Consider the following 18511-nt stretch of genomic DNA (forward strand, 5'->3'; position numbering starts at 1 on the left):
CAATAGCTGAACAAGCCCTAAAACAAGCTGGACATGAAATCCTATTCCAAAAGACAGAAGCACTGGACAACACCAGCAATCATTATGTTAGACTGCACAGGGAAGCCATTGAAATCCACAAACACCAGCAGAGCTTCAACAAAAAAGAAGAAAATCTAAAACGCAACAAAGCCTGGCTCCCAGCACTGAAAAATACAGCCTGCAAAAGGTCAACAAACTCCACCCAGACACAAGGACCAGTGATTAATGCACACAAAAGACCAACTAATGGCACTCATCAATCATATTGACAGATCATGTCTCCCCCTTATCACAACAATACACCCAGAAGGAAAAACACCATAACCACCCTATCTCCTGAAAAGGACTAAAACTGATCCCACAGCTATAAATACTCAACTATCCCACAAACTGCACCAGAGCACAAACAGAGTCGTCTGAAGATGCTGGCCAGAGACTGTTGAAACATTAGGAAGAAAAACCTTAAGAACACAGCCAAACAGCCCAGAAAGCCTACAACAACATAGGAAAAAATATTCTTAGAATTGGTGCTTCCTAATTAGCATTACTGACAAATGATACCTCCTTAGACCGTTTTCTAAGATCAATTTTTACTATTGATTGGTACATTTTAAAAAATGCCAAAGATGCTATGGTCCATCAAATCACTTCTGATGTGTGGTGACTATGTAAGTTACGGACTTCAAAAATATCCTGTCATTAACAGCTCTGTTCAGATCTTGCAAACCAACAACATCTCATACTAGGTTGTTCTCTCTTCCTACTACAACAATGGCATCATTCAAGATGGTCTACAGGATACCTTCTTCAGCTCGCTACCATTTACACTTGTTAGAACACAGCCACAACTGCTTTGTGTTCGGGTGAGAAGTGGATAACTGATGAAAAAAAAAAATCACCTTCTGGTATTTTCCCTTGCCTGGAATGACTTTGTGAATGGTACTGAGCAGAAGAGGATATCCTGTAGACCACTGTGACTGATGCCATAGCTGTTGTCAATATTCAGGCTGCCCTTTGTTATGTAAAGACTGGCATCTTTTTTTCTGCTGGCAATGTGAGCATGATATTGTCCAGCAATGCTGGGCCATTCCCTGGCTTTTTGAAGTGTGGATACAAAAGTGCAATAACCCAAGGGTTTTTGAAGAATTGAATTTCATCTGATAATAAATATCAAACAGGGTATGCAATTAGAAGTTCCCATCTCATTTCTATTTAGTTTATTGTTTTCCTGTAATGCTTCTCAGGAATTCTTTTAAAAAGACTATTCTGTTAATCATTTGCAATAAAATAGTAAGCAGTAAATAGGCTAGGTTGAGAAAGCCTCATCTTGAAATTGAAAGAAGTTGAAAGGATTTTATGTCCTTATCTAGAACCAGAGGACTGTGCAGGTGGGATATGAAGCCTCACTTTCCCATTAAAACAGGCCTACAGATAAAAATTAACTGCAGCAAAGAAATTTGGAAATGCTTCCAAGCAGTTTTTAAGCAACTATAATGAAACTGAATATTATCAGTTTTCCCCATGCAAAAATAGTACCCTACGAAGCTAGAAAACATGGGGCATGTAATGTACATCTGCAATATAATGCCGAAGGCAGTAAAAGCAAAACAAATGTGTAAAAGTAATCACAATCCTGTTGCTCAATCAATCGATCAATCGTTTATTTACGGTCAAAGACCAGCAATATATTACAATTAAAATATAATTTCCATCACCTCTAAAAAAACAGGGGATCCATTTTAAACATCAAATTCCATGTTAACATCTTCCTTTAAGACATCTAATAACGTAGTAAACAAGCGCAGATTAAACATAGGCCAAAAGCGATTATTGCATCATTGAAGGTTCATTGTCATAACATTAGGCCGGGGCAACCAGTAGCCTCACAAGGATAGGCGGCTACAGTATGATATTACTACAGCACAATATTTAGCCACTTGTAGAGTAATGTCTGGGACTTTGTCTGAAAGCAGTAAAGTTATACAGAAATTTGTATTTCTCCCAGGAAATTTCTGTAGAATGTACAGTAGAAAAGACTTTCACAGGTCCTGATAAAATGAGCAGTGTAACAAAACACGTCCTCCACATTACAGGGACATAAATGTTCAATGTAGGGGATACCTTGAAGTGTTCCTTCTAAAAGTTTAGAGGGCAGGAGTTTGAATCTCGCTAGAATGCTCTTCTAAACTGAGGGAGTGTTAAATTGGACAAATAGACAGGAGGTTTCCATTTCGTACTGCACTGAGTTTGTCCGGCAAGTCTAAGTGCTCCTGTTGCTCAATCAAGGCACATTTCATCAAAATATTTCATCTGGATTCAGATTTCTTACATCCTGACAATATTATTCCTTCCTCTAACTGCACTTTTTTAAAAAAAGACTTAAACTTCCAGGTTAACAACCTGAATTTTAAAAAAATCTCAGACCAAAAGGTTGTAGAGACTAAGACCATGAAAAGATTTTCCCAGTTGGTGGAGTCAGTTCCAGGTTAGATGGACCAATGGCATGTCACAGCACCTTTACAGATTCAAAGAATTCTCCTCCATCCCATCTCAATCCAGAGTCACACAGATGGAGCCTGGTAAATTCAGGACACCATAATGCATTTATTTGTCATAACCAGGTTACCAGTGTTTCAAAAGCCCATAATTAGAATATGATTGCTTATCATGCCAAAAGAGAACCAACTCTCCATATTTTGACTATGGGGAAGTTAAAGTAACAATCCTACATGCTTTTTAACATTAGATATCAATAGGAAGGGGAGCTTTTAGAACCTAAAGGGACTCTCCTTTCCCACTAAGCTATTGATAAAATTATTTTTCCTGTCTCTGACTTGCCCTTACCATTTGTTCAATTCACTTCTTTTGTTAGTCTCCCTTTCTCTCTCTCTTCCTGACATCTAAGCATTAGAAACCATGGAGGGGTCTCTTCCAAGTGGTAAGACTCGTTTTTTCCACTTTTTTTAAACTGACTTTGACTATAGTCAGCAACTTTTTTCCATTTAAAATGCTTCCAGATTGATTTTTAGCATATAAAGTGCTAGTCCCTGTGAAATAGGCTGGGCTACTTCTCACACGTTCTCTGTGCAGTTGTTTTTACCTGATACTCTGTTAACTATAAAAGGAATTAACCAAAATCTCCAATAAATATTAGTAGTCAGAATTAGCAACATAAAACCAGCCATACTAATGGTGGATCCACAGATACTGGAACATTTTGAGGAGCAAAAACAAAAGTGTTCTAAGCATATCTGAGGTTTTTGATGCCTACATTTCATATTCTAATTTATTCATGTATTATTATTATTCATGTATCCTCATTTTTACAATAGGAAAAGGAAAGCATATCCTACTGGGAATGTGTGGAATAAATTGAAAGCCTCTAGAACTTAAAATGTGAGGTGGCAAGCCCAGAAGAATTGTATAGTTGCCACTAGCTGACCAGAGGTCGGTTATGTTCCATGTCATGTCACTAAATAGGGAATTGCTTACAAGATGAGAAGGTTGAAATAAAAGTCTGCTAGAGATGCAAAGGAATTTGAGAATATTTCTCTGCCTTGGAAACACCCTGGAAGAATCGCCACATAATTTAGAAGCTACAATGAGGTACATTCAAATAAGGGTGTGACTACACAAGGGAGAGAAATGCAAATTCGCTTACTGTGAAGTCTTACTGGGAAATTCAGGTTTGCCCAGATCTGCTCATGTTAACTGGCCATACAGGGGGGAGGAAATCAGATAAATAGCCTTATTTGCTGCTTGTTAACATAGCGCTTCTGTAGACCTGCAGGAGATGCAGTTATAGAACTAAAATCAAGACATTGAAATGTTCTTGCTTCTGTTTTCACTTTAGAAGCAAAGCAGTCTGAAACTGCAGTTTGAACTGAACTGCTATAAAATTTGGATTGTCCTGGAGGACTGCTATACAAGAGCTAAGCATTTCTAATTGAGGCTTTGGAAAAACAGTCAGATGTCAGAGGTCAGGTAATTTAATCAGTAGTTAGTGTGCCTTGTGGGATCATGCAGCAATTATCTCGACACTTACAATTTAATGTTCCGCATTATCTACACATTAAACTATTTTTGGAAAATACCTTTAAATTCTCCACGTTTCCATGGGGATATATTCAGAGTATAAGCAGCTGTGTCACCAGGTTCCACAGTGAGAGTTGGGTCACCACCGACTATTAGAAGATCTGAAGATACCTAATATGACAAAATATGAAAAGAGTCAGAGCGTCTTAAATGTATCACACTGCGTAGATAATGCGGAGTATTACATTTCTTTTAATCTTTCCTACAGTGCTTAATTAGCTATAGAATGGAAGGAACACTTTATGCTGTGCCCTCCAAACGTATCAGAGATGAATTTTGGTACAATTAATCAAGTTAAGGTACATTAATTCCTTGAACTACTCCATTCTCCATTCTAATCTTCTACTAAAGATTTCAAATTCAAGACCTCTGTTCCATGTAAACTTCTTTAAGGCAAGCACTATGCAGAAAAAAAGAAAAAGATATAGCAAATTTACTGCATCTTTAAATAGATTTCTTATTTACATTAACATGTTAAAAATTATTTTAATTAACATTTCATCATTATATACTTCACCTTATTATTCCTCATAGGAATATCCCTTCTGTCAATGTTGAAACTATGTTGAAGTTTCCTTTCAAATAGACATACTGCATAATCTACACAGGTAAAACAATCTGAAATCACCCAAATCCAAACTGCCCTGCAACTGATATTAAGAATACTAATTTATTTAACAAAATACAAGTTCAAAGCCCATCACTTTGTGGCACTTTTTACATTTGCAGGAAGAATTTAAGAAACAGTAGGAAGGAAATACAATGATTGTAGAAAAAAGCCTGCATGTCAAAGGGCAAATCACACTCAAAGGAGCAGTGGGGTCATACATATCACTATAACAGAGATGTGAACCACATTTTTCTTGTTTATTTCCTTTCAGGTTCTTTGGGGGGGGGGGTAACAGCAGGCCAACAGTAATAATACTCCAAGAACAGAAAGAACCAAAGAGGGGAAAATTCCAAAGAAATGGAACAAATGCACTTCAAAGTCAAGGAAAAAGGACAAAAAAGGAAAGGATCCAAGACAGGAGGCACAGAGACAGGCAGCCATGCAGTTGGGTGGACACGCAACAAAACCCAAAACAGAGGGTGCCAGAAGCTCACACCCACCTATAATGAACAGTGAAGCAAACCTTGAGACACACTGGGTCCCAATCAAACTACCTATTCTGGCCCCTCTCCTGGACATTCTCACTGGTTCCCTACAGCCTTTATGATGCTGTTGGGTGAAAAAAATCCAGGGTAATTCGACAGACAGAAAGTGAAAGAGTTTAAATGAAAAGGATACATGAAAGAACTTATAACATTTGTATATCATCTACTGAATGGAAGAAAGGTGGCACAGTGTAATAATTAGTCTTAGATGAGAAGTGTGGAGATCCTAAATCACTTCAGTGTGTTTCTTTGGGCTGATCATTATCTCTTAGTAACATAACAGCAGGGATGGGGAGAAGGAAGTAAACAGTAAATTGTTTTCACTTCCTTTAGACTTTCTTCTTTTTTGTTGAAGCTGTGCTGATGTTTGTGGATTTCAATTGCTTCTCTGTGTAGTCTAACATAATGATTGCTGGTGTTGTCCATTACTTTTGTATTTTGAAATAGGATTTCATGTCCGGCTTGTTTCAGGGCATGTTCAGCTACTGCAGATTTTTTCGGTTGTTTTAGTCTGCAGTGTCTTTCATGCTCTTTGATTCTGGTTTGGATGCTACATTTTGTGGTCCCAATATATACCTAACCAGAACTGCAAGACATCCAGTACAGTGGTGCCTCGCATAGCGATCACTCTGTATAGCGATGAAATCGCTTTGCGATGGACTTTTTGCCATTGCAAGAGCAATCGCTTTGCGATGGTCCCTATGGGGAAATTTCGCTTTGCGATGACCGCAGGGAAGCGATCATCGCAAAGCCCCCATTTTCGGCCAGCTGATTGGCGACTCCAGGTAAACAAAATGGCCACCCACTGTTTTGCCTCGCTTTAGAGGCACCGAAAATGGCTGCCGCAATGGAGGATTTTTGCATAAGGTTAGTTTTTAAGCCCATAGGAACGCATTAAACACGTTTTAATGTGTTTCTATGGGCTTTTTAAAATCGCTTAGCGATGAAATTGCTTAGCAGCAATTTTTGCTGCACCGATTAACATTGCTAAGCGAGGCACCACTGTATACTCCTGCAATGGTGAAGGGATCCGTTTTGTCCTTTGCTGATGGCAACATTTGTTGTATTATTGTAGTGGGCCTGAACATTGTTTATAGGTTGTGTTTTTTCAACAGTTTCCCCATGCGGTCCATGAGCCCTTTTATGTATGGCAGAAATATTTTGTTTGTGTTCACCCAGTGCATTTCATGGCTCAGTGTGGATGGAAAGGTGAATTGTCCAGTTCTCAATACAACACTCAAACTGTACTGGTTCAAAATTGTACAAATGCTCTTCCTTCAGATTTTCTTATTTTAAATTACACCCTTGACTATCCATCAAAAAGACCTATTGGTTTAAATTTCAACTTACTTTATAATGTAATAATGAAGATAGGTGCTGGCCAGCCTCCCCATTTTCATCTTTTTTCAAGTAATAAACCATTCAAGAGGTACTAAGAAACTTCAGTCAAAAAAGGTTCTTTTTTCAGTGGATTTTTATAAACCAAGAATCCTGCATTCATTTGCACTAACACATATACATAGCCATGCTAGTAAAATGGATCTGTCTTTCAAGACATATTTTCTTAGCAACTGTATTAATAATGCTAATTTTCTTAGCACTCCTCCTGGTATTTTATCATTTTTTATCAAATCCATCTTACTATAATTTCAGGTACTGAATATTTATTCCCATAGAAGAATTCTACAACATACACAACACAAATGAATAAATGTGAAATATCCATTGAACACTACTTTGTGACCCATTACTTTTTGGTTGAACTCAAAGTATCTAAATGGAAGATCCATGCAAGCATTAGATTATTGATATTATTTTTGAAATAAAGCTGTTTACATTTATCTCAATTTTCACAATGCTGTAACCTTCTATAACATTATTGTAAAGAATACAATAATTTACAATAATTTAAGTACTGTATTTTATTATTTTGTAACTGCTATATTGTAATTATTATTGTAGATAATTGTATCATTGTGCTGTAAAGAATTGCAATTTACAATAATAAATAAAATTGCACATCAGAAGTGTGATACAATTATAAGTCATTTGAAACTTGAGCATTCAAACATACTAAATGTTTACCTATACATGACATTTTCAGAGGGACAGTCACACAACAAAACCAGTAAAAGATTTTGGGTCACAAAGAGTGAGAAATGTACAGTATTTGGAAGTAAACTTGGATGAGCCAAAGCCTATTCCTCAGATGTACGAAGGGATAATCAAAGTGGATAGGTGCATATAAGGTAACTATAAAGACAAAGGGAGGTAAACCTCATATATTACCCTCATGCAGTATTAAGGCTTGATGGTGTTTAATATCATCTAAACATGCTGATATTAAACACCATGACGGTACATATCACCTCTAATTTTCTCACTGCCATTGGCAAGAGAAGTAGAAACTAAAGTATGTTTCCTCCAGCAGGGAACAGTAAGGAAAGCAGCCAAACTTTCTCAGGCTCAGCCAAGAGCAGCTGCTAATAACAGAGAATCTCCTCCTCCTCACTGGCAACAGCTGTCCACAGGGACAGAGATAAATTTCCTCCAGGAAATGCAAAAAGTACTTTCCAGTGTTTCCCTTTATTGTGCCCTGTTCTACACTGCTATCCTTTTTTGGTAGCCCACGAGCTTACATGAGAAGTTTAAGCTCAGTATTAGCTTGGCTTTTCCTTTCTCCACTGCCCTGGTGAAAGTTACTGACTAAATTTCCTCTATTCTCTCCAGTTGATCTCTGCTTGTAATCCTCTTCCAGTTTTCTTTGTATCTAGAGCTCATTTCAGAATTCCCAGCAATCAGAGTTCGGCCTATATGTGACCTTTCTCTTGGACCCACCACCTTCACAGGTGTATTTGATGGGAACACAGGAGAGGGCCTTCTGTGTCGCTGGTCCAAGACTTTGGAACTCCCTCCCACAGGCTGACTCCATCTTTGTTATCATTCCACAAGCAGGCAAAGTCCTTTCTCTTTAGGCAAGTGTTCTCTCAGTCACCAGCTACCTGTGTGTGAATTTTAGATGGATTGTTATGCATTACTGCTTTGACTGAATTTTTAGTACTACTTGTATTTCTCAAAGTGATATTTTAAAAAATATGGATATTTATTGATCTTTGCCTTAACATTGCCTATTAATAATGTAAGATGCTTCCTTACTCATTGTTCATCGTTTTAAATTCCATGGGATGTTAGGCTGATTCAATCTCTGTTCAGCTTCTGTTGGGCACATAAAATTTCATTATTCCAAAATGTGTTTGGTCTCTAGGACAATGTGACGATTGCCCACATCACTCATGCCATTCATATTCATGAGCATGAACCTATGAGAGGACTGGAGAGGCAGAGTCAGCACCTACATGAGGCTTCGCAGGAGCAGGAGGAGTCAGATAGGGCTGGTTAGTCAGAGAGAGAGGGAACAGATACGGAGAGACATAGAACTGGTTAGGAAAATAGGTAGAGAAGTTAGTAATGATATAGCAAGAGAAAAGAAGTATGTACTGAGAGAACTGTTGATGAATTGCTTATGTATAATGTGTATCTGAAGAACTTCTGTTATTATTCAACCTGATTCACTCCAATAAATAAGTTATGTTCTGTTCACAAGACAAGTGTTCTGACGAACGTCATTTATATTGTGGATTGAGGTAATCCACTGGTGGCAGCGAGAACAAAACATGATGTGAGCCTTTGTGAGGGAAAGACAAGAAGGGGCCACAAGGGCAAACACCACAGACTGTTTTTCTGAATAGCCCTTAAATTCAGTTTTAGTCCTAATTAGAGTAGATTCACTGAAATGAATTGGCCTCTCAACAGTAATGCAAAACCTATAGATTTCAGTAGGCCTACTGTAGTTGGCACTAAAATTGGATTTAGCCTGGGGATCCTGTTTCAAAGCTAAGCCTGCTCATTAGGGTCAAAAGGCATGCTTTTCATACCAGAGAAGTCCAAAGGATGTATTTTTTTCATTAATTAAGCAATGAGATAAAAAGGCAAGAGGAAAATGAGAAAATGGGTATGTCAGATTCTGGAAGCTGAAGATGTATACAGATGCAATATGAAGCCTTTGTCAGAGATATCCACAAAGCATTACTTTCTGTAGGTCCACCAATAATTTCTGTTTCTTCCACAGATGTACAAAAGATGTAAACACATTTCTGCCTGAAGATCAAAATACCAGATTATAAAAAACTTCCTTGTAATTCTCCTGCTTCCAGGTGCTATGAGACTAATTTTACAATCACTACAATGTACTTCTGCTTTAGATATTAAACTGATATTAATCCAGAATTAGATAATGATTTTTCCATTACAGCTTTTCAGACAGATTTGCACATTTTATTATATAAATGGATTATATGAAAGGGGGAATGCATTATTAGTGCATTATAATTGTGGTATAGCCTCACATAGGTAAGGGAGTATTTACCCTTGCAGTATTTCTCTGCTGAAGTTTCCTCCTCCTGAGAATGTCATTACTAGTAAACTACCATTGTAAATTGAATGTAGGTAAATTATATATTAAGTTTTATTAAGCTAAGAAAGTTATGCCATCTGCAGGTTTAGCTAGGTATATCACACAGAATCTTATACTGTACTTGTGCTTAACTACACAGAGCAGATGTCAAGACAAACAAGCAGATAACATGGTTAACTCATACATGGTAACTAAAATTACATATGAGGAGGTATTTACACAAGAATTATTACCATATGAAAATACCGTACATGGACCCTTGCAATACAGCAAATATTCAATGTGACTCTGAATGTATCTGATTTATCACATGCTAGAAAGGATAGTTAACTATTTCAGTTTTCAATAATGTAATCAGAGTAGTTAAATAGAATTGGTTTTGCATCTGCTTCTTTGTTTTCTGAAAAGACCTGGTATTCATATTTAGCATTTTCAAAGCAGATGATAGTCAAAAGCACTTATTCAGTTTGAAAAGTTGAACTGGTAGATAAGCACTATCTAGTTTAATACACATTATGTAGTTTTTTTGATGAAATCCATACAGACATGCAACACAAAAAAGGAAAACATTATATCATCACTGTAGAACTGTGGAGCTGGAGAACTGAACTCTCAACTTCTGGCTCCACAGCCAGATATATTGCCACTATAGGGGAGGATAGTTAAGTATGTAAGAAGTATAAAAACATTGCTAAAGAAATATTTCCCTAAATTTGATGTGATATAACTGGCTATACTTTTGTACTGGAATATTTTCCTCTGGGTTGTTTATGTCTCTGAGAGCCCTTTTTTCTGTTAAAAAATTCATACATCAATGTTTTGGCAGCATTTCCTTGATGGGTACAAGTTTCTCTGCTATGTTTGTGCCTCTTGCAGCAGAGAAACTCATAGTCAGGCTTTGTTTTCATTGCAGCTCTACTGCAAAGTCCAAGAGGAAAACATGAAAGGCCTCAGGGGAAAGAGTGCCACCAGCTGGAAGGATCCATAAATAAGCACAGAAGTCGATGACATAAGTTTTCCAATGCACCAACACTCTGCTTGCTAAATTAAAAAATATATAACAGGACATACAGGCAAACAACATTACTGCTGGAAGCAACACAAGGTAGTTTGCCAGAAAAAGTATTGGTAGAGCCATGCACACAGGATACCTGTAATTGTTGCATAATACATCCCACAGAAAAAAAGCAGAAGCCTCCCGGCAGGCGGGATTTAATGCAGAGATAGCATGGAGTGGGAGCAAAAGATTTGGTTGGTAATGGCCGTGCATCTTCTGAACACAAAAAAGTAACTTGAATTTCAAGAGAAGTACCTAGGAAACATTTTGCACATGTCACTGCAGCTTTGCTTTAATATTTCTCCCATTCTCCAGATGATGCAATGCCTGATCCTACATGATTCCCTGACTCTTCACATTTTTTTGTTCTTCCTCTAAAAGTGATGCCTTCCCACCCACCCCAAGACTTGTTCTGGAGAGAGGGATTAATAGTATGGCAGTTCCCATGGAGAGTTAATTTGCATGTTAGAAGCTCCCAGTCAGAATCCTTGTAATTAGGTCTCAAAATTAGGTTTAAGAATGTTAAAAATTGTTCCAAAGGCAAAGCTATAGCAGAAGAATTAATTTAGAGCTCTCTTTCTTAGAGATGCAGTGCAACACAGTGCTGGGGCAAAACTTTTCCACCTGATCAAGACTTTATCTTTTCTTCCTTGAATAATGTAACTAACAAGGCTATGTTTTCCAAAGTAAGTATTTAGTGAAACAGATGCAGTACTGCAGAAGTCATTAAAATATTAAGTAACTTTACTACAAGCATTGAAGAGTGTTTAACAGTAATATGTTTGTGATTAGTTATCAAATGTACAATATATTCAGTAGGGTTTTAAGGAAAATGCTTCATTGGATTTTGATGGATTCTCTCCCCAACCCCACCATTTTACTAGGAGCAGCCCAACAACTATGTATTCTTAATGTAAATTAAAAACAGATGTTCACTACTATTTAATATAGCCTTTTTGAATTATTTCTGCACACAACTATGTGGAGAAAATAATTAGGAAGGAATTATAGATTTTTTTAAAAAAAAGCAATGCTGTGCATATTATTTTGCATAAACAAAATACAAACACAAAAAGACTTAAGCAGCAGACCTGTGAACTAGAGGTTCCATTTTCCAACAACACATATTTTTGAAAACTATATCTCAGGGATGTTGGCAAGTCTTTGAGTCTGACTCCAAGTCCAAGTCTTTGGTACCAAGTCCCAAGTTCAAGCCCCATTAACAACAAGCTTTTTTCACCAGAAGAAAAGGGAGGAGTGGGTGGGTTCTGAGTCACAAATCAAGTCCGAGTCATTGAAAAAAAGAACCAAGTTGAGTCACCGATGCAACTTAAGTCTGAATTGACAGTGAGTCCCATGACTCAAGCCCCATCTCTGCTATATCTTTGAAGGACTTCTCACCATCAACCTGTACTTCTGCAAAACATATGTCACAAAAACATGTGGCACTGTGTTTCTTTCTGCGAGTTTCTGAGTTCATTTCTCTTGCTCTGCATACCCTCTAAATGGCTTCTAGAAACAGCCTATATAAATGGCAACCTGCAAGTAGTTAGGTCTGTTGTACCAAACAAGAAAAACATGTCAGCTTCTTCTATACAATTCAGATGCATCATGGATTGTTAGTAACTTGAGGAACATATGCATAATCTAATTAAGTTTTTAATTAAATGACTTTGGTACAAAATTAATGGCTTCATACATTTCATAATAAAAACCCGAATACTAATGCTGGTGCAAAATCCAAAGGAAAAATATATTACCTAATTACCATGTCTTAATTATAGAGCAAAATATTAAGATGGCTGTAAATTGTTACAGCTTGTCATCCACACATAGTTCCCATCTACAACATTTTACTGTAAAATTTAAAACTGTCTACGGGGATGTTCTGTTTGCATTTTCAGCATGCAAAATTTGGGCATTCAGGATTAGGGTCACAGTTTATATTTAAAAGATTATTATTATTATTATTATTATTATTATTATTATTATTATTATTATTATTATTATTATTATTATTATTATTATTATTATTATTATTATTATTATTATTATTATTTCTATCCCGCCTATCTGGTCATACTAGACCACTCTAGGCGGCTTACAATTGGAGCAACAATAAAATTATTAAAAACCTTACAAATAGACAAAAATGGAAATCAAAGAATATAAAAGAAAAATCGTCAGGGATTATCTGTTGGGAAAGCCTGCCTATACATCAGTGCTTTCAATTGTTTCTTAAAAATGCCCAGCGAGGGAGCCGCGCGAATCTCAGGAGGTAAGTTGTTCCAGAGGCGAGGAGCCACCGCCGAGAAGGCCCGATTTCTAGATATTACCTTATCTAAGAAACAGGGACATGTTGGTTTTAATTTCTATCAATAAAGATTGGGATTCAGGTAATTGAGAAACAAACAGGAAAAATTATTCTAAATGTTGGGGGTGGGGGAGAGAGAAATGGCTTCCTTTTAACTTGTCTTCTTTTTAACTATGGGAGAGATAAATATAATTTTGCCGTTTCCCTTTTAGCATTTCCCTTCTGCTAAATGAGCTGGAATGACACTGCAAAGCACTATAGATCATTGTAGTATCATGAGGAGAATAGCAGTTTCCAGCTAGTCACTGGCCAGAATAAGGCACCTCTCACTAGTTACTTACAGTTCAGATCTGTTATCTGGCTGTGGAGTCTGAAGTCAGGAGACTGACTCCCCACTTTCCCTCCTGTGAGAAGAGCCAGCCTGTTTAGCTTGGGGCAAGCTTTACAGTCACAGAGTGTCCCCAAAGAAGGCACTGGTAGACCAATTCTGAGTACTCTAAACCTAACAAACCTCGAAAGTGTTGGCATATGTCAGAAATGACTTGGTAGCTCATAATTATTGTAACTAATTGGCATATTGCTGATATAATCAGACTATGACATCCTGGCAAAAAGAACAAAAAGAAAAAAAGGATGCTACCACAATTTTCATTGATATTGTAGTGTCTCCCACTCTCAAACATTTGAAATCATTTTGCCCCATAGCCCCAGCATCAATCAAGTGGCCAACCAGTAACCTCCTGAAAACTGAGGTGACAACTTTGGGAAAGCCATTGTGATGCATCGTTAAAGCTTTATCATACCAAAGTTGTACAGATTTGTTCAATGCTTAAATAAATTTGCACACTCAGATCATGTACAGAAAAGTAAATGTTCCATCAGACTTTGACTCCTAGGTTGACAAATGATCCTCTGCAAAAAGAATTGACTGTTATACCTCTCATTGGAATTTTCTGAAATATGCATGTGAAATCTGACAGGAAAAAGTAGTTAGTCCACAGCCAAACTGCCAATTCTATGACACACAGCAAGGGGAAAAATAGCTATGTACAGTTACTAATGAAGATGACAAGTACACCCTATGCTTTAAAAACCACACTGAGTTAAAGCAATGCTGAAACAGGTAACAATCAATTATGTAACAGATGCACCATTTAAGCCTGTCTCATTTTTTGTAAATTCTGCAGTAGCAAATCCTTCCATTATAAACATGAGAATGTCCAACAAAGTGAGGAAAAAATATTCCAGGTATCATTTGTCATATGGACAATATTTACTCTGAAGACTGGGCTATGAAATGCTTTAATAGAGGAGGAAAATATTTGTGAGGCAGAGCAACTATTTTTATATTGTGACAATATTACGCTTTTTGAGCCAAGCCTTCATTCAAGCCTACATAGTGTTACCTTGTATTTCAATTCACTCTTGGTGAAATTGGGCACCATTATGACCTTCTCTGTAATTCGTCCGACTTGGCAATCTATCTTAATATGGTCCAGCGCCAATGGTTTTGTTGCAGTCCCTTTCAGGAGAAAGATATGACTTGTGCCATCTGCTTCATTCTGTAATATAAGCTTCCCCTGTTATAATGAAAGAGGTCAACATTCATTACAAATACTTTTGCACAAGTCTAACAGCCGGCTTAAGAAGAAAGACTAAGGCCTGAATGTGAATTGAGAAAGTATATTTTTAATAATGTGTTCTCATCTATACTTCTTCTCAATGTGCTCACGAATTCAGTTATTATTACTGTACTTAATATCTGATAAGGCAGGGGCAACAACTTCAGGAGGTCCAGAAACTGTGCAGACCCATTCTTGTGCTTTGGAAGGCTAACTCCACTCCCACAATCCCCACTTCCCCAAAAAATGTCTTATAATTTTTTTTCCTTAATTGAAAAGTTTCCCTTGTACTTTTAGTAGCCAAAAAATATTTTTAATTAAATGAAGTGGGATGATGTAGGGAGACCCAGGGATGCTGGAGGTCCTTAAAAACAGCAACGCTGTTGTCTTTTCTCCACCTGGAGGATAAAATGTGACTTACTGAGCTTCTTCTTTTCCCAAAAACATTTTTTTAAAAATCAGAGGTGCGAGAATGCTGGGGGGTTGGAGTGCTTAGGGGGTGCATTTTGGATTCCAAAGGCTCCATCCATTTTGGACCCTGAAGGCTCCATGAGTCCACTCATCCATGTTCTAGAGCAGGCATTCTCAACCTTTTTTTCCTACAGCCCTTTTAGGAGGTTTTTTTCAGGTTCCAGCCCCCCCCCCATTAAACAAGAAAAGCCTTTGGCTTTGTGCAAATAAGGAGACAACAAGAATAAATAATCTGTGGTTCCTTTCATATGCGCCACATTGAGAATAGCTGTTCTAGAGCTTAATATAGCATAGTACAAAATCTCAAGTAATCATATCTTCAATTAAAGAGTGCAACAGTTCTATTTTAAGAAATCAAAATGCAAGAGCTAAATCCACTTATTAGTCCCACCTAGTAGAACCACTGAAAGGATGGGACTTGTTAACACTTAATGCAATTCCCATTAATTTAATAGGTCTAATTTAGCTGGGACTAATAAACAGACATAGCCTCAGGTTAGTATCAGCTTCCTGCACTGTTCATTACAGTGAATGGTAACAACTGTTTCATATCTAATACATTATGCACAACTGTTCTGAGTCTCTTGCAAGAAAGCACTTTAAAGTGTAATAAGCAAATTTAAAACAAACAAATACTAGTTAGGGCATCTCAGCAGAACATATACTCTTCATGGACATTTAACAAATACTACCACCAAACAGGGCAAATAATAGATTACCATGTAGTATTCTCCAATAAGTTAACAGTCACAGATCAAGAGCAAACCCTTATTTATGATCCTGACTTGAAAAAAGTGTAATGATTCCTGGAAACTCAACCTGGATGACACAATGAAGGCCAAGCTGCTTGTTCATTTAACGCAGTGGTTCTTAACGTGGGCGATAATGCCCCCCAGGGGGCGATTTCATTTTTCAGGGGGGCGGTAGAACGAAAAGGGGCGGTGTGGGGGTGCTGGAGCAGAAGGGGGGCGGTAGGGGGGCACTGGAGCAAGCCAAACCTGTGAAGATGGCTGCAGCGTTTTTACAGTGTGCATGAATATATATTTTCCTCCAATCTAAATTTAGTTTCAGAGTTTTTGTCTTGAAATTTTTAGTTCCTGCATTGCGGTTTGGTTTTATGCCCTTTTTATATTTCTTTTTGCGTCTTAAAATTCACTTGCAACTAAATCATTAAATGTGACTTTTTGGGGCATTTCATTCTCTTGGAATTGAATTTTGTTTTCAGGGATCATTGGATTTAAGTGTAAAAATTAAATAAATAAATAAATAAATAAATAAATAAATAAATAAATAAATAAATAAATAAATAAATAAATAAATAAGATATCATCACCGTGGGGAGGGGGGGCGATGATAGCTTCCTCAATGGCTCAAGGGGGCGTTTCTTTCAAAAAGGTTAAGAACCACTGATTTAACGACCTCTGTGAAGCAGAAGATATAAAGGGAACAGGCACTACCACAAACTCTTCAAGGTCTCAGGCATATCACTATATACAGTGTATGGACAATTTGGTAATTACCAGCTAGAGATTACTGCACTGTTCATGAGAAATTGAAACAGCAAGATTTTTTATTTTTGCTTACTTAAAGTTAGCAGAAGATTCACACATTCATTTATTTGGAAGTCACGCAATACCCTTCAAGCATACACTTGTACTGTATTTTTTTTATGGATATGTTCAGCCAGAATGATAGTTGTATATAAAAGCTATTCTCACATACAGAAAGTGAGACTTAATTCTCTTACCTTAGTAACACATTCAGCAGTTGGCTTGAACGTGAGGGTGTAAGAAGTTGTTTCACCTGGGGCAACATATATAAGAGGAGGGCCAAAAAACCAGCACCCCTTTATAATGGCATTAAGTTTCCAATCTTGTTGACTCATGTTAGTCTGAAACAGAAAGGCATCCCAATGACATTTAAAGAGGCACAGCATAGTACTGGAAGACGGCACAGTGTAATGGATAAGAAGAAATAAGATGTAAAATAAAGGTACTCATGTTTTCCAATATGTCTAACTAGTATATTTATTAGTGTTATTTCTATTGCAAAATAACAAACAAAAAGACCTTGTTCTGAAAGAGTGTACAGTCTAAATATCAATAGCAGGGAAAGTAAAACAAATAGGAGAGAGAGAGACAAGTACGGCAAGGAATAGTAAATGCAATTACATGTACTTGAACTTGACTATACCTGGGAGTGAGCATTAAGCCAAAGAACTTTTGAAAAATATAGGATTTGCCAAGTAGTAATACGTAATAAAATATGGGTTAAGTGTATTAACCTATGAGTCAAGTCATAAAGGGAGTTTCTTGGATCCAAAAGTAAGCCGACTAAGCTAACTTACCTTTGGTCGAAGAAACCTAAGTTCACAGCAGTTTACTGTCTCCTCCTTCCTACACAGAATCAAGCCCATCCCAAACAGTATATCTTAATACTGAGCAGTGGTTCTGAATAATATGGGATAGGTCATGGAAAAAAGCTAGCTCCGATTGGGGAAAAGCTGTATATTTTGTAAGTTTGACCATTTTGTCCAGTTTTCCCCATCCACACCATTCACCCAGTAATCACAGGGGCTCTCCTGACTTTCCAAAGAGGGTTTTTAGGGAATGCAGGGTACTGCAGAAGAGGAGACGGCAAAGAATCTTTCCATAAATTTATTGTAGCATAAACAAACAAAATTTTTACTGGCGAAACGTCAAGAAGAACAACCTTCAGAACACGGCCAAAGAGCCTGAAAAACCCTCAACAACCATAATTTTTACTATTTTAGAGTAATTATACACTTGAAACCAAGAGGTATGCATGGTTTTCCCAGTAAAACAAAGTAAATGCAGGAAGAGTTAGCCCATTTTCCATTTATATACATATGACTTGCTTTACCTAAGTCAGTATTTTAAACCATTAATGATCAGCTTTACAGTATTTAATTTTCAATAAGAAAAATGGACGTACTATTGGGATGTCTTGTATCACAGCCTGATATGCTGGAGTTATGAATTCTAGTTCAGCCTCAGCAGTATCTGTATTCACCACACATTCAATCCTAAAGAGCCGGACATCATATTTGGATTGCAGGAGAATCTGGCAAGGATACCGCCCAGGACATTTGGGTATAAACTTTATAGGAAGCTCAACTGCATCTTGTTCTGTGGGGTGGGGGGGAAATACAAGTTTTAGTACTGTGCACATAAAATAAATTGTTTGTTTTGCAAGATTTAAATGGATTAAAGTATGAATTAAGACAATATGATTAGCTCCCTCCCTGTTCTCATTAACAATCATAACTGTATGTGTTCCAG

General features: G+C 37.2%; 1 protein-coding gene across 1 annotated transcript in view; it reads right to left on the minus strand.

Moving 5' to 3' along the window:
• CFAP47 (cilia and flagella associated protein 47) overlaps positions 1–18511 on the minus strand; it is a 326940-nt gene that overhangs the window by 167191 nt on the left and 141238 nt on the right. The window contains exons 46-49 of the mRNA XM_072994251.2: positions 18165–18358; positions 16957–17100; positions 14523–14696; positions 4116–4227 (exon numbers count right to left, since the gene is read on the minus strand). Of these exons, the coding sequence (XP_072850352.2) occupies positions 4116–4227; positions 14523–14696; positions 16957–17100; positions 18165–18358 (624 nt within the window). The remainder of the gene's footprint in view (positions 1–4115; positions 4228–14522; positions 14697–16956; positions 17101–18164; positions 18359–18511) is intronic.

This window comes from Pogona vitticeps, chromosome 3 (genome assembly GCF_051106095.1).
Source record: "Pogona vitticeps strain Pit_001003342236 chromosome 3, PviZW2.1, whole genome shotgun sequence".
Classification (NCBI taxonomy): Eukaryota; Metazoa; Chordata; class Lepidosauria; order Squamata; family Agamidae; genus Pogona; species Pogona vitticeps.